Source organism: Amblyomma americanum, chromosome 1 (genome assembly GCF_052857255.1).
Source record: "Amblyomma americanum isolate KBUSLIRL-KWMA chromosome 1, ASM5285725v1, whole genome shotgun sequence".
Taxonomy (NCBI): Eukaryota; Metazoa; Arthropoda; class Arachnida; order Ixodida; family Ixodidae; genus Amblyomma; species Amblyomma americanum.
The window spans coordinates 115,034,559-115,058,507 of NC_135497.1; the positions used below are offsets into that span (position 1 = coordinate 115,034,559).

Below are 23,949 nucleotides of genomic sequence, written 5' to 3' on the forward strand. Positions count from 1 at the left end.
CAAATAAAAAGCCCAGAAAATTCAGAAACAAGAACACTTCATAATTAAGGTATTCTATTCATAATAGTGATGGGCAGTGAAGTGGAAATTGGACATCTTGAGAGCTTGAGGTATTAATAGTTTGAATCGCCATTATCTTTTAAATAACGCGGTGCAGTTTGAAGTGCCTAGTGCTCCATGACACATATTAGCACCTTATGGCGTGATGGTGTACCTTCTACTACGACTGTTTGCATCTTGTGAACTGCTAGTACATGTCTGTGCTCAGTCGGCTGACCGCTGTTTAATGCGGCTTCTGACATAGCACAAGCAAGAGAGACAGCTTTCTGCACATCAACTCGTGCAGTACGCCAAATGGTAAAGCATGCCAAAGCACAAAAAAAAAGAGGATCACCACTCAGGCATTTGCTCTTTCACACTACCCTTTGCTGCAGGTGTCGGTGTCCTGCTTTCAAAACAATGAACGGGAAACATCTGTTTGGGGCAGTTAAGGGTACCGTATTTACTTGTAATTTGCGCACCTCTTTTCCTACAAAGGCTTCAAAAAGGGGGTGTGCATATTTCGCGAACCCATCCTAAGAAACTACAAAGGTCATAATGCGGAATGTATACGGTATATTGCTGCGTAGAAGTAAACCCCGCAACTTGTACCCCTCGCTGACCAAAAAAAAAGACTCCAAATATATGTTGACGTATATCCCCAGACCCACGTTGTGTAGTACTTCCCCACGTGATTGCATGACAGCGCGTGTGGAGCTCAAAACAAAAAAAAATGCTCCACCAACACTGCCTCAGTGTTCAACTTAAGAGCATAAGCTACGCAAGCTTCAAATGTTTACATCGGGGTGCTCAGCAAACGTGGAGAAGACCAAATCCAAACATCCGCGGATGTTTCTTTTCCGGAAGCATCCGGTCTAAGCAGTTCCAGTGACTTTACTTCTAAGACACAAGCTTCTACTTGGAGAAATGATGGCTCAGACAAAAGCATAATCGCAAACTAAAACGGAAAATCACGCAAATGCTCCAGCTCATCACCAAACACGTGGCTGAGCTTTCGTCACAGCAATGGAATCAGTTATGGAACCGACTAGATGGCACTCTACACGTAAACCCGTGGTCCCTCCTCCAACATATGTTAAACCTGCTTTTTTTTTTCGGTTGGAAAATAAAGAAATAACCAAACTCCTGCGCGAGGTGGAGAAACAAGGGCAAGACCTTGAAGGAGCCACATGCTTCCCCGACCTAAAGCAGGAACAATTACAGACCTACAAAGGAACTCCCAATTCAGACTTGGACGCTTCCATCACAGAGGCAGAGGTATGCTGTCCTTGATGCGGAGGTATGATGCACAGGTATGGGCTGCCCTGGGGCGGCTTTGCACCACATCCGCCCCAGGTCTCAATGGAATAACTAACAAAGTGCTCTGAAATTTAGGCGCCAAATCATTAACCGCTCTCATTAGGTGCATGAATCAACAATGGGGTGGGTATTGGGAGCCCAAGCCTAACAAGCCTTTAGACAAGGATATGAGACCCATCTCCCTCCCCTCCTGCATCGGAAAACTCATGGAGCATGTGATCCTAAATCGACTTAACTGCTACATGGAGAAAAATCAACTCTTCCCCCCCACCATGCTTGGCTTCTGAGCGGGACCGTCAACTCAAGACGTCATATTACAACTCAGAGAGGATGTGCTCAATCCTGTTTTCCCTCTCATCACCACAGCTATCCTTTCATTGGACCTGACAAAGCTTATGATAATGTTGCCCACTCCTCCATCTTACAATCACCGAGCAATCTAAATGTCGACTCTCGCATGCATGACTTTGTTGCTGCCTTTCCCAGTAACAGATCTGTCTGCCTGCAATTAGGCACAGTCAAAACCTACTGTTTCACACTAGGAAGCAAGGGAACACCCCAAGGAGCAGTTTTGTCCCCCTTTCTTTTCAACATTGCTACGCATGCCAGCAGCATTGGTCTAAGGTGCTCGGCGGCTAAATCTGAGCTCCTAGTCACGGACCAAAAAGAACGGGACCCCCTTAACATTCGAGTCACACTGGACGACACACCCATCCGCAGGGTAAATGGAACCAAAATTTTAGGTCTCAATATTTCTGACAACGGCTCCAACGCTGAGACCATAAAATTAATTCGTACTGAGATTCTCAATACAGCTGCACTAATTAGGCATATCGCCCATCGCGGCATAAAGGAAGCAGACACACGTCGACTCATTCAAGTCTTCTGCCTATGCAGGATCACCTACTCCATCCCTTATCTCTACCTCACACCCACGGAGACCGAGCAACTCAATAGACTCATCAGCACAGCCTACAAAACTGCTCTCCTTCTTCCTATATCAACGCCCACTGAGAAACTCCTTCAATTAGGGGTGAACAACACCCTGGGAGAGCTGTTAGAAGCGCACCTCATAAGTCAGTACCACAGGCTCTCACATACCGAAATCGGCCAAATTCTCCTCCGACTTTGAATAAACCTCCCCGGCCATACCTCGGCAACGCGAAATCCTCCCACTGCTGTCAGTATTTACCTGTACATTCCGCCTCTTCCCAAAAATACCCACCCGGAGCATGATCGACAGAGACGGAAAGCTAGGGCCAAGGCTTTGCACAAGAACTATCCTCCTCATGCTCTGACAGTTTATGCAGATGCAGCCGAATATTCAGACCAACCAGCTTATGCACTAGCTGTAGGGAACGCATTCCAAAACCCAATAGTTAGTGCATCCATTCCAAATTTGCAAGATTCCCCGGAAGCGGAAGAGGCAGCAATTGCCTTAGCTATCGCACACTCCTCCACTGACTGTATTTTCTCAGTTTCCAAAACAGCAATTAGCAATTGTCCCAATCGCAAAATCCACTCCCCAGCTGCAAAAATCCTAGCATCATCCCCCCGACCAAGTTGCCTCATCACACTCTTCTGGGTCTCTGCCCACAGCGAACACCCAGGCAACACGGCCGCTCACATCCAAGCCCAAGCACTTGTCAACCGGGCTGCGAGCGACCTGCCTTCGTCTCGCAGTGCCAGGGATTGGCTTCTCAACTATCATGACCTCACCGTTTTATAGAAATTCCCGCCTAATCTACCCTCCACCGCCATAAATCTCTACCAAAAAGCGACCAGGTTTTCTGGCGCAGGCTTCAAACGGCCACAGTCATGACCCCTTTCCTTCTCTCAATTATAACCAGCGGTGAAACCTCTCCTTCCTGCCACTTGTGTCCTAGCTGACTTTTCTGAGCTACCCAAACAAACCCAAGCCCTCATGGCAAGGGTCAGGACATCAGGAGAGATGGGAGGCTGCTCTGCGCAGCTTGCAGCCGGAGATACAGCTTCCGACAGTGGGCTAGGCCTCAGGGGTCGCCGAAGACAACAGTGCCCAGCCATCTAGAGTGGCCCGAGGGCCCATTGTCATCCTGCTTCCTTTTTTCCCCTCCTCCCCTCACTTGGTTCCTTCATGAACCAACAAATTTGTTACCTACCTACCTACAATAGGAGGAGTTTTATGATCCAGCATATCCATTTTCATACTTGTAGATTCATCATCATCATCATCAGCCTTACTACACCCACTGCCGCCGCGGTGGCTGAGTGGTTACGGCGCTCGGCTGCTGGCCCGAAAGACGCGGGTTCGATCCCGGCCGCAGCGGTCGAATTTCGATGGAGGCGAAATTCGTGTACTGTGCGATGTCAGTGCACGTTAAAGAACCCCAGGTGGTGGAAATTTCCGGAGCCCTTCACTACGGCGTCTCTCATAGCCTAAGTCGCTTTGGGACGTTAAACCCCCATAAACCAAACCAAACCAAACACCCACTGCAGGGCAAAGGCCTCTCCCATGTCTCTCCAATTAACCCTATCCTTTGCCAGCTGCATCCACCCTTTGCCTGCAAACTTCTTAATCTCATCCGCCCACCTAACCTTCTGCCGCCCCCTGCTACGCTTACTTTCTCTTGGAACCCACTCCGTTACCCTTAAAGACCAGCAGTTATCTTGCCTTCGCATTACATGTCCTGCCCAAGCCCATTTCTTTCTCTTGATTTCGACTAGGATGTCATTAACCCGTGTTTGTTCCCTCACCCACTCTGCCCACTTCCTTTCTCTTAACGTTACACCTATCATTTTTCTTTCCATGGCTCGCTGCGTTGTCCTTAACTTAAGCTGAACTCTTTTCGTTAGCCTCCACGTTTCTGCCCCGTAGGTGAGTACCGGTAAGATTAAGCTGTTGTACACTTTCCTCTTGAGGGAAATTGGTAAACTGCCACTCATGATCTGCGAGAATTTTCCATATGCGCTCCACCCTATTCTTATCCTTCTAGTTATCTCCCTCTCATGATCCGTATCAGCTGTCACTACCTGCCGTAAGTAGACGTATTCCGGCACAATTTCTAGGCTCTCGCTGCCAATTGTGAACTGTTGTTCCCTTGCTAGGCTGTTGAACATTACCTTGGTTTTCTGCATGTTAATTTTTAGACCCATCGATCTGCTCTGCCTGTCTAACTCGTTGATCATGATTAGATTATAGTGTACTAAATCTAGCTGGTACACTATATTGTAGATGTTTGCTTTAACAATCCCTGCCAGTGGACTATGTTATAAGAAAGGGGCTCTTTAGGGAGATGTTCAGTTCAGCTCACTTTTCTCAAATTTGCTTAACCCTTTAAGACATTTTGTACTCAACTGTATACATTTTTTACTCACAGCTTATATTCATTGCTAGTTTCTTCCTCTTTTATGCCAATTAGCGAACACAAAGAAATATTTCACAAAACAGTGAGCTGGGTAGCATGCTTTCCGCCACTTTCTTGCCGACCAATTTCGTGATCTTCAAGCACAAAATGATTCCACGATCCCTAGGATGTTGATTTCATAAACCCTGGTGTTTTATTATTGCAGACTCCAATTATTTTAACAGTTTGTACGAAATTCTTTTTGTGTGTGTGAAAAATTACCCATTACCAATATATATATATATATATATATATATATATATATATATATATAGCTATTTAGGCCGAAAAATGTTTGTTGTGAGTAGTTTTGAGCCAAAATCATAAATGGTGTCCGAAGGGATTAAGGAAAAAATGAAAAGTTTTACCCTTGATTGATGGAGCCCATAACAGGCCATGAATTCCAGCTAGAATGGCAGCTGGGCAAATTGGCACTGAAACGTATTAGGTTTATGGGGGTTTAACGTCCCAATGTGACTCAGGCTATGACGGGCGCCATAGTGAAGAGCTGCAGAAATTTCGACCACCTGGGGTTTTTCAACGTGCACTGAGGCACTAACCTATTGTTAAAATGGCACTAAATATATGAAGGCAGCAGCACGATATATTCTTTACTCACCACTGCAATAATCCTGTTCTCCTTTTGCTGTTTTCATGGAGCTGTTCAACTATGAACTGGTTCAAACATTCTACCTTTCTGTATCGGCAAGCAGCTGCTTACATGGTACCTTTCACTTCCACGTCGCACAGCATGTCAATTTTTTCTGTGTTAGCAAGTTGCTGGAGCTTCATAGTGGTTGCTACACGAGAAATGAAGCAATGCACAACTACTTATGGACTTCACTCGTTTACCAGGTGTAATGTCTCTAAGCAGTGCAAGGATTAATAAATATGAAAAATTGCAACTGATGCAAGGTATTGACAACATAACTTATTCTTTGGCTAGCCTGTAGCTGGGGGTTTCCCTCTCTTTTCTTTCATTCCTTAATTTCAGCAGCCTTCAGATAATTACTGCACTGTCAATGCCTTACATTCTAACTGCTTGTACTCAAGTTTTTTTTTTTCTTGTGAAATTATATTGGACCAGCAACATATGAAGAAATCATTACTTTAAACCTGTGACAGATGCATGCATGCAATGTGCATTGCAGGAAGCCAACTTTACGAGCTAAAAAAATTGCATTTTTGACGTTAAACATTCCGAAACGCATTGCTGATACAGAAAATTTATAAACTGGACTTAGCTTCTATGTTGACAGCCTTCAATTTATTATAATGCTGGCCCTTGAAATCAAAAGTAAAAAAGTTGATTAGTTAATTTTATTTAATTGTTTAATCACTGAGCTCAATCACACACGTCCGCCTTGCTGTACAATCCACCTGCACAGACTGCACTGACGTCTCTCTCGCAGGGTTTAAAAATCTACCTGTAAACAGTTAAAAAAACACCCAGTATATAAGGCAGCACACCACGACACTGCATCCCCACTCATGATGTTATTCATAATAGACCATTTTCTTCATTGTTTAGCCAGCTTCACTGCAACAAAGCATGCCTACCTACTGACAACTGCCAATTTTCGGAGTATGCAATGGAGGAAGTTTGTGTCCTCTGTGGTCAACGTTGATGCCATTTCTATAAAGACACCATGTGCACCTTACTGCAAATGGTTCAGTACTGTTCAGCACTTCACCCTAGTCTAGCTCAAGGGTAGCAGTGCCATTAGCAGGAAAAATACAGTATGGGAATATAAGGTTAACAATTAGGTCTGTTCCTGCACTTGGAACTTACTGTAAAAACATACCAATCTAACTGGCATGCAAAACCCACACCATGCAACTTTGCAGCCAACACCATGGACCTTTTTCCAGCAGTGCACCCTTGTAGCGGTCGCCAGGCAAAGTAAGTTCGCTAGGCCAGGTCGGCCTAGCTCCCTTATATCTTGTCAGGTGGGCTTACTTTCAGGAAAAGAGCAGTGTCGGCTTTGTCTAGCCAGAGCAGATAGGTGTGAGTCATCTGTGGACACACTTGCTGCACTGCAATTAATCTGTTTAATCTGTGACTCAAGGAGGTTGGCGAATCGGATTGCATCCTTTCGCTTGAGGCCAGTGCATGTGGGGACCACATGCGCATCTGCATGGGAATAGACGATGCCACCACTGTACCTTATGATACTGTCCTATCACGTCACGTCGTTAAATTAGAAAGTGTCATTTGTGGAAGAACACGTGCAATTAACTCGTCGCCGACTTTCGGAAGGCATGCCTGACAAAAATGGCAGACGAGGAGGCTTGGCGTGTGCACAGGAGATTACTAGAAAAAAAGTCCATTGAGAAGTCACTAATGGCATGCTTTTTGCAACTTAACAATGACCGGCTACAGACACAATGCACATGCTGCTTCAATTAAATAACTCAAAAGAATTTACAGAACAAATTGCAAAAGACATGTTTAATGACTGAACAATGAATGAACAATGTACTTTTCACACTTTCAGTTGGCAACCTATACACAGTTCCTGCCTGTGACGATTCTCCACAACTTGTGGTGAAGTTCAAGAACTCCAGGCTGCAATAAGAGATCACATGCATGTGAAAACAGTAAGCAGAAATTCAATGTAATCGCAAAATGTTTAAAAAGTATGATACCTGCAAAGACCCTGCAAAATCCCCAAGCAGCAACCCATTCAAGTTGAAAAGCATATCAAATGAAAATAAGGGTCGGGCTAATTTTGTGTGACCAAAAAAATGTTGATGGAAAAGCCGGTTAAGGATCATGTACTCGAGAAAAATGGAGCTCAGCCTTCAAAAGAACGTTTAATAGCACATCAAACATGACCATTATGTAGTCTTTGCACATCACCAGGCATATCTGTAACATCAGAATGACATTGATAGGACTCAAACAACTAACATAAGCAAAGGTAAATTAGGTACGCAACCATTCAATGCATACACAATGCCAGTGTCCCCCAATGCAAAAAGACAGTGGCTGTTCTCACTTGGATAGATGCCTGAGCCAGTGCAGGCAGGCAGGCGTCAGAGATGACATTGGTTTCAACTGCAAATTTATCTTGCTCATTACAACAGCACATCAGATGTCAGTCAAGTTATTCTTCAAAAATAGCCACAGGTTGACTGCACTGAATTGATAAAAAATTTTTAGGGGTGCCTTATATTTTGGTACTTTTGCAATACAAAAAAAACTCCCAAAATCAAACATCCGCTACATTTACAGTGGGCTCTGCTTGGAATTTTACAGTGTCAGAGGAGATACATACCAGTCCACACATTAACTCCTTTATTAAAAACATTTAGGAACTTCACACCTTTTTTTGTTCACTGCTAAAAAGAAACATAGAAGCCTAGTAATTTGTTGGCACTTCAAGAATCCATCAAACCTGGTGATATGCTATCAATAACACACAATCTATAACACACAATCTATAACAGCAAGTTTATTTGTTGGCCAGTTAAAACCAATGAATACAGGTGACCTAAATGCCCCTAATTTCAAGAAGGGCCTAATCATGGTCTTCACATTTGTGTTTAGTTAGGCTGGCTTGACTGCAACTTTGCTGTGTTATCTTCAAGCATGCAGTTTTAAAAATTATGAAGTAAGGAATGTGTTCAAAAATGACTGCCATCAAAGTTGAAGCATAAACACATGATCTAAAGTAAGGTAAAATTTAAAAGCATCTGCGTGGGGCACCGCTATCCTTTATAAACACGAAATAAACCTTCACCATGACAACATTAGTTAACCTTTCATACGCACCCTGTTCCTGACATATCTCTCACTACCATCCACCTATGCATTCTTTGGCGCATCCACTTCAACACACTCTTCACCCCTGAACTACCATCTCCACCTCTCCCTTACATGCCCCAATTTCCCCGAACTTTCTGCTAATCTGTATCATTCCATTTCCTCCAGCGTCATTGGCATTTGATATCCCCCTTATCTATAACTTTTTTGCCTGATGTGGTGAGCCTGGCTAGCCTTAGCCCTAGTGACTAAGGTGCACGACATCCTTAATGCTTAGTGCTGAGAGTCTGTGAAGTTTTTTGACTCTCTCTCTAGAACACTTCACATGATTTGGCTGCAAAGAGAGAAGTTACTGAAGCAAAGAATGTCTCTTGACCATTATGCACATTTACTCATTCCAGCAAACTGATAAATAGAATTCTGCATTTTCCAAGCCTATTTTGGTACAAAATTCGATGGTGCTTCTCAAGTTTTACAAGTATTTCTGATTTTTTAAGAACTTTGGAGTTTATCAATTTTTAGTAGCACTATCTTGAGAGGTTTTTGACATAACCTATTTGATTTCCCAAGAAAAAAAATACAGTAGACTCCCTTTTTAGGTGGATTTAAAGACAACAAAAATTTGTTCATCTTGTAGGAAGTATCGCCCCGAAGGATGTGTCAGTGTGCCATGTGTGTCCAAATATCTGTTGCATGGAAACAATGAATGCAATGGCCGAGCTCAGACACAGCATTATTCAATTTTCTTTCCTACCACTGCTACCTCCTTTTCTTTCGCTATCTTTTCGACACTAACTGCATTTTCTGCTCTTTTCATTTTGCTCCCCCTCACTTCTGGCTTTCCCTCTGGCTCTGAGGGTGCATCACAGCCTAGCTGTGCAGCACATCAGAATCAGTTTTATTATTACAGCCTCCAAACCCAGAATCTTTTTTTTCCCCACTCATTTATCTTGCTTCTCCGGCAGCACAATTACTGCCAACTCAACAAGCAGGTGCACCATGTGCCTTTCAGTCCCCACCACAGGCTGGCTACAGGCAGTTCTAAGATATGGCTGTGTCAGATCTCTGCGCTGCACAAACGACCTCATGTTCAAAGTGAAATGGCAAATTTTTGGCACAGTGCCACATTCATGCAATATGTGGTCATTTCACGTGGCTCCAGCAGGTACACATTTTTCTGCACTGAGTAAAAAATGCTGTACTCCACCTCAAAATGTTCACTCAGCATGGCCAAACCTTTACACTCTTTGACCCCCCCCCAATGCAAGGTACAGACATAGCCAATTTTTTTCACCACACATAAAACTTCTGGTTATGCCCTTGTCACCAGGATATCAACAAGCGCTTTTTTCCTCCTTCCTTGTGCTTAGCCGCATGAGCCCACACATAAATAGTGAGCAAGAATCAAAAGAAATTTCACTGGTAAAAAACTTGAACTGCACATTTGGTACAAAAAATGACACCATAAGCCCAATCAGCCTGATAATAAAATAAAAAGCAGCCAAGCAAAATCTCTTTGAGGTCCCCTAAAGTGGTTTATTTTAGAACAGACTAGATCGTTTAGGCACGGAAGCTGTTACTCTAATAGCAGCTGCTATTACTATCTATTAAGGACTATTAAGCTCTTAGTAGCACTAGGTAATAGCACTCAGTGCTACTACTGTGCTTAGTAGCACTCAGAGCTATTAAGGGGTCTTACAATTATGCATATCAGAGCTACGCTTAGAATCATGCATTGCTTTATTGAGGGAGCTATGCATAGTTGAAAACTACCCTCCTCTCATGCCACAGCTTTCCTCCACAATTCGGACACCCTAGCAGCTGTGTGCTTCGCCAAGAAACACCACATCATCCAGAGATGTCATCATCATTATCATCAGCCTAACTATGTGCATTGCAGTCTCCCATACCCCTCCAATAAACTCTGTCCTGTGCCAGCTGCAGCCCCCTCATTCATTCCTGCAAACTTCATAATCCCATTCGTCCACATGACTCTCTGCTGCCACTTGCTACATTTACCTTCTCTTGGAATCCACTCCGTTACCCTAAGTGACCACTGGTTATCTTGCCTTCACATTACATACCCTGTCCATGCCCATTTCTTATTTTTGGTTTCAGCTAGGATATCATGCATTCGCCTTTGTTTCTTGACCCAATCTGCTCTCTTCCTATCCCTTAAGGGGCTCTGAAACACCTTTTGAGGAGAGTGCATAAACTCACTTAATCACTGCATTCTCTCGTCATGAACACCTGAGCCACACAATACACTTCTCAATTGCCTCAGTTGACATCGCATCTGTTAGTATAAGGCTATTCGCAGATGACTGTGTTCTATTCAAAACTATTCGGTGTACCGATGACCGAATTGGTTTGAACAATAACCTTAATGCTGTACACCAGTGCTGTAGACTTTGGTCTATGGAATTAAACAGAGAAAATTCCGTCCTTCGGGTAACTAACAAGAAAACTCCGTTTTAGTTTTTGAATAAAATCAACGAATATCCAATAGTTCAGGTCGACGAGTATAAACAACTAGGTGTGACGATAACTAATAACTTGAACTGGACCAGCCACATTAATAAAACCTGTGCATCAGCCTTTAGGAAACTAGGTTTTCTTCGTTTTAAATTAAGATCAGCACCTTCCCATGCTAAGCTGCTTGCATTCAATACCCTTATCAGGCCTCAGCTGGAGTATGATTGTGTAGTATGGGACCCTTACTTGACTAAAAACGTAACCAAACTAGAAATGATACAGAGAAAAGCCGTTTGTTTCATATTCAATTCATATGGCCGATTAGATTCACTATCGTCTCTAATGAGTGCTAACAACATTTTGACATTAGAAAGCTGACGAATGATTTCCAGGCTGCAGTTTCTGTATCTGCTCAACAATCACCAACTTGGTATCAATCCACAATTGTTCATTTATCCACATGTGAGTCATCAAACCCGGCACTCCCACCATCACAACCTGGAACTAATCTTTGCACGTACTAACAGATTTAAGAATTCTTTTTTTTCCACACACTGTCACCCACTGGAATGCACCTCCAAGAGATGTTTTTTCCGCTGATAATGTAACAGTTTTTGAAGCAAGTGTACAAAAAACACTGGGCTGATTTTTTGCTTCACTGATTGCCGATTCATTTTTTCCCCTTTCTACTGTAAATCACGTTTGCACTGCACCCTGTTCATTTTATATTTTGTGATTGCTTGCCAATGGTGGCACTGAAATGCATTTTTCTTGTGACCTGTATTGCCCTCCCTGCTTGGTCTTCAATGACTGCAGTATGTTTTAAATAAAAAATAAAATAAAATACATGCAGCAGAGAACTCACAATCACGCACAAAAGTTGGCAAGCCCTATCTAGCGACTTTTTAATGCTCGTGCCCTCCTCCAGCGCAACCTCCTGCTTAATTCAGTTCAGTTACGGCTATTGGTAAGATTCTTTCAAGCGTCACACAGCTACTATGGCTGCAGCCAGTCAGCAGCGTCGCTCCGGCGGGTCAGGGAGCTCTGCCTCCCCCAGGAAGTTCCCACACGTGTCGGCGGTGTGGCCAGCAGAGGAGCGCAATTCTTGCTGAAGAATATTCGTGCAGCAATGTCCTTTATCATCCCAGGAATACCACACATTCATTGAGAGCCCCTTTAATGTTACACCTATCATATTCCTTTCCAAAGCTAGCTGCTGCACTGTTCTCAGTTCAATTTCAAACCTTTTCATTACCTTCAAGTTTCTGCTCCATAAGGGAGTACTGGCAAGCTGCAACAATTTATATGCATTTCTCTTACGGGATACTGGTAAGTTGTTATTCATTACCTGAGAGTGCCTGCCAAATGCACTCTACCCCATTCTTATACCCATCACATGGACAAGTTAAAATCCTTCAAGGTAATGTTTCTTTACATAAAGGGAATTGTGTGAGGTGTCACATGGGAAAGTTAAAAGACTATTTGCTAAAGGTAGTTTTTTACTAAAGAAGAATGGCGATCTCCCTCTGCTAGCTAAAGGAGCACTCCCGTTCTCAGTGTACACAATACAGTATTCCTCACAGTGAGCACCAATAAACGTCGGGTATATTTAAAAATATGTTCTGTCATAATACTAATTAGTAATATGGCGGCAGTTGCAAATCGTCGAGTCGTTCTGCTTTTTATGGCAGCCATATATAAATATGCTCTCTACAGAGAGGCCTCTGTCGCCTCCGTAAAGTGCCATTTTCGCACAGGTGCAACACTCTGCGAACTAAAAACCAGCAGAACCTTGCTGACACATGTGGGCTGTCAGAAAGAATTAAACTTGGATGTCACCGCAGACACTGGCAAACACTGAGCGTGAATAAAAAAAACAAGCAAAGCAGTCCATGGTGGCTGTAATAGATGCGAGCACGGTTACACTTTGTAAAATAACGCCATTTTATAGACTATGCTACCGAGCTGCCACCTAAATTTACCAAAAATATATTGTGTGTGCATAATAAATACAAAAATGAAAATTCTAGCTACACTTCGAAATTCAGTTGCACATGTACAAAAAAACTGAAAGTGGTGGCCCCTGGTGGTACGAGAAAAAAGCAGCTAAAAGTTGGTTCTGCGCCGTGTAGCATCAACACAGATATAGCTCCCTTTACCTGTTCACTCACCTTTATAATAAAGAAGATTCATGGTGCCCATGTGATAGGAGTATTATTCTCCTAGCTATTTCACTTCTGTGGTCAGGATGTGCGGTTACTACCTACCCTAAGTAGATGTATTCCCATACAATTTCGAATGCTTCATGATCTATCGTGATCAGTTGTTCCCTTTCGAGACTGTTGAACATTACTTTAGTTTCCTTTATATCAATATTTAAACCCACAGTTCTGCTTTGCCTCTTTAGGTCCTCAATCATGCCCTGCAATTCTTCCCCCAAGTTACTCAGCAGGAAAATATCATCAGCAAAGCAGAGATTACAGAGGTATTCAAAAAACTTTTATACCCAACTCCTCCCACTTCAATTCTCTGAATACCTCCTGCAAACACGTGGTGAACAGTATTAGAAAGATCTTGTCTCCTTGCTTAACTCCCTTCTTTATTGACATCTTATCACTTTTCCTGCAGAGGATTATGGTCTGTATGCAGCCCTTAAAGGTGTTTTCCAGAACCTTTGCACTTACATCCTCTACACCACGTTTAATTCCTGCACCTCTGCCGATACTTCGATTGAACTAAATGCTTTCTCATAATCTAAAGAGACTTTATAAAGCGGCTGGTTATATCCTGCACATTTCTCTATCACTTGATTGAATGTGTGAATATGTTGTCAAATACCCTTTCCGAAAGCCAGCCTAGTCCTTTGCATGACTGAAATCTAAGATAGCTATGATTTTATTCGTGATTACCTTAGTAAATACCTCATAAGCAACAGGCAGTAAGCTGATCGGTCTAACTTTTCAAGTCCTTCACATCCCCCTTTCTTATGAATCAAGTTGATGTTATTGTTCTTCGAAGCTTCTGATATGTTCAAGGCCATGAGGCTTTGCATACACAGGGTGGAAAGTTTCAGACAGATATAGAGTTACTTTATCTTCGCCTGCACCTTTTTCCTTTTTCATTGCTTGTAGTTGCGGCGTGCGAATAGTGGTTTTTGGTCCAAAGCAAACAGTAAATATCCCAAAAAAATTTCAAAGCAAATATTTAAAATACTTCTGGTATACAACAAAAAGGTTTAACAGTACAAATATAAGCATTTTCAAAATCGTGCAGTTCCCTAACATGCATGCCCACTATATAAAAAGAAAAACGCAGTGCTTCAGCTTTGTAAAACTTACTGAACCTGTAAATGGCAGAAACCAACAGCCACCGAAAGCAAGGAGCATAGGGGATGTCTTTTTTTTTTGTAGTTTTTCATCAATGGGAGATTAAAAAAGCAGAAGAAAAGACAACCACATGCCGCAAGTGGGATCCGAACCCAAGACCTTCGAATTTCGTGTCCGGTGCTCTACCAACTGAGCTATGGCAATGGATGTTCAATCTGCTGCTTTATGGGGTATTTATGTGTAGTGTAAGCTAACCTTGAGAGTGTTCACCAGCGTCACCCTCGTCCATAGCAGTGGACATAGTACATCCTGTATTACCGCGAGTGCCATGTAGGAACCTAAGAAGCGCAAAGGATTGGGCAAGTTGGTCAGGCATGCTTAACGGAATAATAGCGCAGATCAAGTGACAGGACAGCAGGAGAGCACAAACACACACAAGCGCCAAAAGCGCTTGTGTGTGCTTGTGCTCTCCTGCTGTCCTGTCGCTTGATCTGCGCCATTATTCCGTTAACCATGTAGGAACGTAATTGAATGGTGAGGGCGGAAGCTGTGCTAGAACACAGTCGGAAAGGGGTACCCATCTCCATGTATCTCGTGCTAGCTTCCCTTGGTGCTCATGCCGCCGCACTTATTTAGTGAATTTCACATGGAAAAAAGTGGCTGCGGCAGCTACAGACAGCTCGGACTCGTCCCACGGAAGCATGGGCGCAGACATCCGCAGATAGTACAGGATGTCAGCGCCATGCTTGCACCTGCAAACGTCTGCTGCCGCGCGCGTGCACAGACTCCGGCATATGCGTGCACATGCAAGCACGCAGTGCGTATGCCTAAAAAGTGTCCCAAGGAGTTGGGGCTTTGGGTGCGCGCGCTCCATGATGCCATCCCGGGGAAGGTATGCTGAATCGAAACCACACAAAGTAAGCGTTTGGGAAACATTATTCGCTCGAGACGAATACTTCAATACTTCAAATACCTAACATTCAGATCGAATTGAATATTGAATACTTTACTATTCGACCGAATATTCGAAAATTATCGAATATTCGTACGCCCCTACTAGTAAGGTATTTTTTACTTCCTCTTCGATTGCCGGGGGGGGGATATTCAATTTCTCAGCACCAATATCCCTGTGATTATTTTTACGACCATTCCAGTTACTTTAACTGCCTCATCCGTATTGATATAGTCAGATACAAGTAAAGAAAAATGAGGCTTTTCACCATCAAAGGACCCACTTCCAGCCAATGGCGTCGGCCAATTCCCATGAACTTGCTAGAGTGAGTAGCATGAAAATGCAGAAGGGGGACTATCCCCTTTCATCTGCCACTCCCTACATAGCCATGTTAGCAGGTTCACGAGAATCAGCAGATGCCAGTGGCTGAAAGTCAAGGAAAAGTCGCTTTTTCTCGACTTGTATCCGACTACAACGGCACTGTCCTCCCTGTCTATTAATGCCTACCTCTGATTTTTGCCCATGCCCAATTTTCCTTTTAGCATTTTTAGGCTACCTCCAATCTTTAGATCATACAATCCTGTCCACATAATTCCTTATGTCGGTTACTTTATGCTTACAGATTACCTTTGACAATTCTGCCAGTTTTATTCCATCTATAGGGTTCGAGCTTTCATGCTTTGGAGATTCTTGGTCAGATCTTTCATCTTCTGAAAGAGCTTGCCAGCACCCTGCCTAGCAAAAAACTACCCTCTACATATATTGTGCAATCCGTAAGTATGTTTGCAAGATTATCATTTATCGGTTTATATGGGCAAGTTGCCTTTTTTTTTTACTTCTTTTTAACCGCCCAAGCTAACGAATGTCCTCAATTAAATTGGAGTCTATTAGAATAGAATACCTGATAGCGAGCAAGATCCTGAATTTCTCTACTTTCCCTCTCACCACTGGTTTCTTTACATGTTTTTTTCCTTCCTAGCCTCCTATGTTCCCTTTTCGAATCTGCGCTAATTCAAGCCGTCACCATCCTAGAGTCGCTACATGTCACTTTGCCTATCAACTCCACATCCTGCACGATATTGAGGTGGGCACACAATATGAAGTCTATTTCATCTTTAGCCTCATCATTCAATCTTTCCCAAGTGCCCTGCCTCTTCTGCCGTTTGCGGAATAAGGTTTTATTGATCCGTAAAGTATTCTGTTCTGCAAGCTCTACTAGTGACTCCCTCCTGCTGTTCCTAGAACCTATGCCGTAGTCGCCTAGTGCGTGGTCGACTCCCTGCTTCTTGCTTACCTTGCCAGTGAAGTCACCATCAGCACAATGTCCTGCATCTTTACTTCACTCACTGCCAGTTTTATGTCTACACAGAACCTTTCAACCATCTTGTCATCATGACTGGATGTAGGTGTGTAAACCTGTACAGGCTTGAACTTGTGCCTCTTGTTAAGTCTAATTACTGTAACTGCCACTCTCTTGGTAATGCTGAAAAATGTGACGCTGTTGCCAGCCATACCCGTATTAATCAGGAATATTATGCCTAATTCTTCCCTATACGGCAAACTATGATAGTATAGCAAATGCCCACTCTTTAACAGTGTATGTGCATCTGTCCTAAGCTAACTAAGCCCTGTGACATCCCATTCAATGCTAATCTAGTTCCTCAAACAGAACTGCTAAACTAGCCTCATTTGATAAGGTTCGTATGCTAAACATTGCTAAGCTCAGTCTCCCTGCTCAGACCCAGTGATATTTATCCTCCACAGCATCACAAGTCTGACCTCCACCATGGTTAATTGCTCCGTAGCGACCAAGGGATTGAGCGCTGGGGGTTAATTGGTGTACCTATCCATATATAGTAGGTGGCGGCCAAGTACTGCACCAAGGTTGCCAAAACCTGTTGTTGTGAGAGGGTGCACTATAGGCTATATTTGCCAGGATAAGACTGCACCCCAGGCCTGGTTATTCAATTCCATCAACACTTGGATACTTTTTTTTTTCATCCGGTAAAGAACTTCGACGGCAGTGGGATTTGAACCATGGGCAGCTCGCGCCATCATTGCATCACAGAGATATATCATATAAACATGGAGACACAAATTCCAGCTGGAAAAGCACTTTTCCAACTGAAGTAGCTTTAAATAGAATTTCCATTTCCACTTCCAGCTGGACGTGATATCCAGTTCGATAACCGAGCTGGAATAGTCATTTTCGAGCTGGGAGCAGAAAAAATTCGAGCTGGCGTTAAATTATTTGTAGCTGGAAGGGCACGATTTCTGGTTCCATAATCCAGCTGGAAATGGAAACACTTTCATCTGGCATTAACTTTGGGCCAAGTGAGGACAAGCACTGAACCAGCCAATCAACAAAGCAGCTGCTGCCACTGTATCCAAGCCTATAAAGCAAAGGCTTGATTCTGACAGGACTGTCATTTGCACTTCATCAAGAACCCATAACTCAAAACACAGCCATGCTGCATTAGTGCATAGGATGGCTTTTTGGCTGTACTACAATGCACACGTTATTATGCAATCCTCTCTGCCACACAGACATAGAAAACTATAGTTCGCCATGCTTGTCACATGAGTCAGCTTTGCAGCTCACTGTACAAAAAGGGTGGTTTGCTACAGGTCAGAAGTGTGATGTAGAATGGTGTGAACCACCTGCAAAAGCGTACTGCACGCTTTTGCAAGAAGATGCATTTTGCACCCCAGCTCATTTCCTACTTCAATAAATATATCTTTAATAGCAACAAAGTATTAACCAGGGCAGTATTATTTAAAGTAAGCTTAGTGCTTAGCTCGTTTGATAATTATGAAGAATTAAGCCTAACGATAAGGCTTGCCCAGGTGACATCAGTCACCCACTAGACATCAAATGGGTAGAGGGCAGCTGAAAATGTGTTCAGTTCTGCCCCCATAATCAGTTAAGCACTGCAATTTTTTGAAATTGTTAGTAAATTACAGGTCTCACACATCTCACACAAACTTTTAAATTTGACTCAAGTGCTTGCAATGACCTTTTCTACTGATACCACATTCCTGGAAATGTCGTATCTGGAAAACACTGGAAAACTCAACTGCACTCAAGCCTTTTTTATGGGTCATTGGATTTATCTCTAGGCTGTTTGCCCAGGATTAGCATGCAGACACACTTATTCGTGTGGACTGAACTCTTATTGCCGCAGTTGAAAAATGGAGCCCAATAACATCGTTACATCTCGTCACCTGCCTGCTTCATCGCATGGTTGCCAGTGGCTTCATTGTAGGGGCAAGTTCTTTTTTTCATGCAGAATGGCTGTATCTGTAAAGGTGGTGGTACCAATTCTTGGCCGCATAATGCAGACAGGTGGCAAATAAAGCTATAATACTACAACCATCCCTATTATATCTTAGGTGGCGCAAAAACTTAGTAGAGCGGTAGCAAGCAGGAAACATTGCTCCCTGGTGTACAGAAGTTGATATTTTGGGCTAGTTTCTTGACGTATTCAGCATCAAAACAAAAACCACACTACCTGACATCGTCCCAAGGCTCATTTTAACTACTAGCATTAAAAAAATTTATCGCGACAACCAAAAAATGACAAAACCAAGGTGGTTTGCAAGACGAACCGGATATCGGGGAGTTTTTCATGCTCGCTAAGAAAAGTTACACACTGTGTTCCTCAATCCTGCACCAAAATTCACCGTTTCGAGTAGAGCTACAAATTACTTCGTCTAACAAGTCGGAAAGTTCATTGGTAACATTGAAATAGCATGCAATATCCATGGGTCACTGGTGATGCAAGCTCAATGGGCAAGGTACGGAAAGAGTCAAGTCCTGAACCTGCCCATGGGCGGGCTATAAGGAACACCACAGAGGAGGGCTCCAAAATAATTTCAACCACCTGGGGTTCTTTAATGTGTGTAGACATCATACAGTACACGGGCACTCTTCATGTTTCACATTCATCGAAACGCGGCTTCAGCGACCAGGGTTGAAACCGGGTCCTCTGTCTGGCTCTATAGTCAAGCACCCTAACCACTCAGCCACCACAGCAGGTGCAGATCACAGTTGTCTAGAGCGCTCAGGCAGTGTGCTGTAGAGCAAGTGAAGTGAAATCTTTTTGCAGCTGCTTTGCTAGCGGTAAGGCACTGCTGCCTGCGTGGTTCACGTGTCTATTCGAGAGCTCTCCAGCGCAAGCATTATCAGTGAAAGTCAATACGTGCTTTAGAATTTCGCTTTATTTCCTCCGGACTGCACTTCTCAAGCACTCTAGACAAGTCTGATCGGCTCTGTACTTCTCTACATACTACAGCTGATGATATAATCTTCCATCCTCAATAATCTCCTTCCATCTACTGGGAATGTGGTTGCTCAATTCCACATAGCTGTTGCTAAAATGGCATTTTTGCCATACCCTGATGCTGCATTCCATTTGGAACCTAAGCTGACTAATGCCAAAACCTAAAGGCTAAAAGGTATTTGCTTTTCCAATCTTACTACCTGTCTGCAGGCAGAACGTGCAGGCTAAAGCACGCAAAAGCTGCGAACTACCCGCAGGCAAAAGCTGTGAACTGGAGATGCACAGTGGCAAGCAAGCAAGTGAGAGGTTTGCAAATGACCAAGATCATCACAGCAAAGCGAGCATGGCAAAATATGCAAGAAGCGGATGCCGACCAGAAGTGAACAGCATGCATGTCACAAGATGCACTGTCTCTACTGGCCAGAACTACTTGCTGGCTAGAGCACAAATCTTGCAAGAAAGGGCTGAGCAGTGCCTAGCTACATGCCTAAATTAGTTCTCAGGATTTGACAAAGACCATATCAGAAGTCCTTACTCTGTCGCACCTCACTTAAAAACGCATCTGTCAAGAGAAAGAAGAAAACAGGAGCGAAGCTGCAACTTAGAGGTACATGTGGAAGCAGTACTGTTCCAAGCTGCATAACCTAGAGCATAAAAAAGATGTTGAGCACTTGCATTTTTCTCCAGCAGCGATGCTGCTGAGACTGCTGAATCTTCATGGCAAAGTTCTTGAGCAAGCACATGGAACAACTTCCCACAGAAGATCATCCATGGAGCTGCATCTTGCAGGCAGAATGGTCCTCCGCAGGCACTAAGGACCATTGTTATGGTTTGAAGTCCTATCATGAAATATGTGGAAATGCTGACCAGGTGCGGATCAATCTCATTGTCCTGAATTGCAAGAAACAAACAAGGATCACTTATGGCACACAGGAAGCATGGTGACCTACGTGTGACAGAGCAATATTAAGTCAGCAAGCACTGGACTCAACAAGTAGCAGTGCATATGCCTATTTATGATGTGGACTAGACCATTGTTACGGTTGAAGTCCTATCATGAAGCATGTGAAGCACCGTGAAGCATATGAAAATATGCAATTATGATAAAGAAAGCATTTAACAACAGCACACCGGTATCATAATGACACAAAAGAGCCATTATATTACAAAAAGCATACAAGCTGTAAAGCTTGCTTTAAAATTGCTTGCAGTGCATCCAAGGGACACTAAACAGGCTGGAACTTTTCCCCTCTTTGCATTTTTCAATAAATGTGGCAAACCTCTTATGGACAAAGTTTTCACTTCACTTCACCCTGCCTCCCCAGCAGGACAACTCAGCTCATGCTCCTATGAAATGTTTGTTTCTTTGCCAATGGCTGCCGCATTTTAAAAGTACCGTTGCTGCAGGTTTACAGCAATAGCTGTTTAGGTGAACGTTCCCAGCGAATGTGTTTATTGTCAAAGAGCGCAAAGAAAAGAAAGAAGACAGTGCAGAGACAAGAAAGGGTGAGAGCCGGCACAAGTAAGGAAGTGAACAAAGCAAAAGAGTGCAGAGTAAGTGAGCAGGGCACTGTGCCACACATTGAAAACAGAGCGTTGATGTAAACAGCCAATCTCAGCGCAGCACTCATGGCGCTGCGCTGACTTTATGTCAGCTGCATGGACATTCCAAAGCTGGGCAGAAGCTCGGGCCAAGGATGCTGCACGAAAGCAAGCTGCCCAAATCAAATCAAATCAAATCAGTTTATTGAAAAAAAGATGCATAGGTAAGATGTACATAAATTGATTATTACAGAAGGAGGTCCCAAAGTGGAAACTGTCAGGGGGACCTCCTGTAATTAATTGCATATTTGACGTAGGATAAATATATGGCAGATAGCAATTACATAGCGGAACACAGGTGCAATGAAAAGTAAGATCTGAAATAACAGTTTAGTCATGCTAAATTTTAAAAACACATTTTGCAAACACAAAAAGAGAACATAGAACAAGCACTCAGGCAATAGAAGTCGTACACAATACTAACAGGTTTCACTGGCGTGGCAATTGAAGGCAATTATGCAGTACATAGTTTTTCAAGTTTTTATGGAATTGTGCTTCGGTGCGGAATGATTTGATGGTTGCGGGTAGAGAGTTCCAGACAGTGATTGCTGAAAATAAAGCGGACTGTTTGCCATAATTAGTTTTGACATTCGGAAGCAAAAGATTATGTTGTTGAGCGAATCTAGTATTATTAACGTTACACAAACAGGAACCTTTAAATATAGGGAGAGTAGTGCTATTGTGACGGGCGCGATAAATTAATAAACCTAGTTTCAGTTGGAGTGAACAAAGGAGAGGTAAGATATTGAGCCGGCGGTAAAGGGGAGCACTGGATGCGGTGTATGAGCTGAATGTCATTATTCTAACAGATTGGTTTTGAAGACGACACAAAGAAGAAAGATGGGTATAGTACGTGTTGCAAGCATGAGGAGGCTGCAGCAGCATTACCACTAGCTGCATAATCATTAATCACATTGGTATCTAGGCAAGATCATTTCATCGCCCTAGCAACTTTCTCTGCATAATCATTATCGTAGAAAAGATAATGCTGACTGTCCGCATTACCACCAGTGTAATCGACATTCCATTTTTTTTACATTCCTATGTACATGAACACTAATATACCAGTCTCAGTTGGTCCAGATATCATGCTATAGTCAGATACAACTTAAGAACAAAGCGAATTTTCCTCGACAAAGGACCCTCTTTCAGCCAATGATGTCGGCGAATTCTCATGAATCTGCTAGCATGACAATGCAAGGAGCAAAGTGACAATGCACGGAGGGGACTATCAGCTTTCATCAGCCACTCTCTGCATTGTCGTGCTTGCAGGTGCATGAGAATCGGCCAACACCATTGGCTGGAAGGGGGCCCTTTGACGGGGAAAAGCCGCTTTGTTCTTGAGTTGTATCCAACTATAGTAAGTATACAATGGTGACACTTCGAGACAGCTTTTCTCTATCAGTTACTTTTGCAACATCTGCATTCAATGGTCTGATATCTAGGAAGGGCATGACTGAATGGGGAAAACAAGGGCTAATCACAAAACCAATAAGCGGTTAAGAGTTTGATTTATGAATAGGAGACCTTCGCTCCTCCAAGAATGAGCAGTGCCATTCTGTATATTGTCAAGTAGTCAACTGCACAAGCAGTGCTAAAAGAAGTAGCGCACGGCTACAGTGCTTGTTGTAACGAGTCATTCCAACAGGTTTTAGTTTCCAAGATTATCTTGACCCATTCTATGTCAGTTTATGCAAGGATGACATCACCTCCTTTGAAAAAGTCAAAATAATAAGATATGGGGATTTTTAAACCATTTAACATTTTCCTATATGAGGAAAATTTCTTCCTTTCAACTTTATGGGCAAATATAAGATAATTTAAACTAGGTGTAGAGGATGCACATATAATCCACACGAAGCTCCTCCGTGCGAAGGAGGCACCTCTGTGAAACAGGCCATGCTGACCACCAGTGCGTGTATATCGTTACCTACCGCTATGGTGTCAGCTCACTCCTAGGCGTGCGCTCCTAGGCACAACCATTTCACAGACCTTATTCGGATAAACAAAGGCACTTGTGTTACAGTTGCTGGCCTGGCTGGTCACCCCTCACGGCCCATGCTAAACATTTCAGAAACTCATTGATCAGTCCATTGCAACTACTACCAGTTATGTTAAATATGTAAAGAAAAGATTTTCAGTTTCATTTTCAGGAACTTATGGCACTGGACATGGTTTATTCAAAGTGAGCACACCCAAAGCATGCCATTTACTGCACACACGGGCAGCTGGACAAAAATCCCCAAGCAGCATGATCGACTACAGCAGTCAGCAGAAGCTGGAACTGCACAAATTTCTACATACCCTGGTTTGGCCACCTTGTGCACATTAATGTGCATGTGCCTTGTAATTTTGGCACGTGCAAAAGAGGCAAAAACACAAAATTACTACAGCGTTTTGGATAATGTCAGGACTGGCAGGTGGCAATGCCAGTACTGCTCCACTGTTTGTAAATAAGCAATGCTGCAGCCGAAGTATATCCCCCCTCACACCCGTCAAAATCTTACAGAAGGCAACTCTGCAAAGAAATTTGATTTCTTTGAATCAAAGGTGTATTGTTCATGATTTAATGATGCACTGCGTAATTCCTACAATCACAGTTAGGCTCTATATATTTTTTCAAGAATGCATGGAAAGACGGCAAATAAATTAAATTTTTTACCAGTATTACTTTCCATATTGACTGTGGGTGTACAAATGTGTATGACAAAAAGTGCTCAAGACACGTTCAAGCAAGAGCTTTCAGGTGCGACAGTTATTCTCACTATTACTGCGAGAATAAATCCCACATAAATCT

The 23,949-nt window shown here is 43.1% G+C and overlaps 1 protein-coding gene and 1 pseudogene across 2 annotated transcripts in view; one reads left to right on the forward strand and one right to left on the reverse strand.

Moving 5' to 3' along the window:
* The first annotated feature begins 1,816 nt into the window (after positions 1–1,816).
* LOC144113205 (uncharacterized) lies at positions 1,817–3,368 on the forward strand (annotated as a pseudogene).
* A 3,814-nt stretch (positions 3,369–7,182) lies between these two features.
* The window catches only part of LOC144113493 (constitutive coactivator of peroxisome proliferator-activated receptor gamma-like), a 48,533-nt gene continuing 31,766 nt past the window's right edge, over positions 7,183–23,949 (reverse strand). The window contains exons 8-9 of one of the 2 annotated variants that reach the window (XM_077646586.1): positions 20,226–20,441; positions 7,183–7,314 (exon numbers count right to left, since the gene is read on the reverse strand). In XM_077646586.1, the coding sequence (XP_077502712.1) occupies positions 7,252–7,314; positions 20,226–20,441 (279 nt within the window). In that variant the 3' untranslated portion in view covers positions 7,183–7,251. The remainder of the gene's footprint in view (positions 7,315–20,225; positions 20,442–23,949) is intronic. The other variant, XM_077646587.1, reaches the window with a different exon arrangement.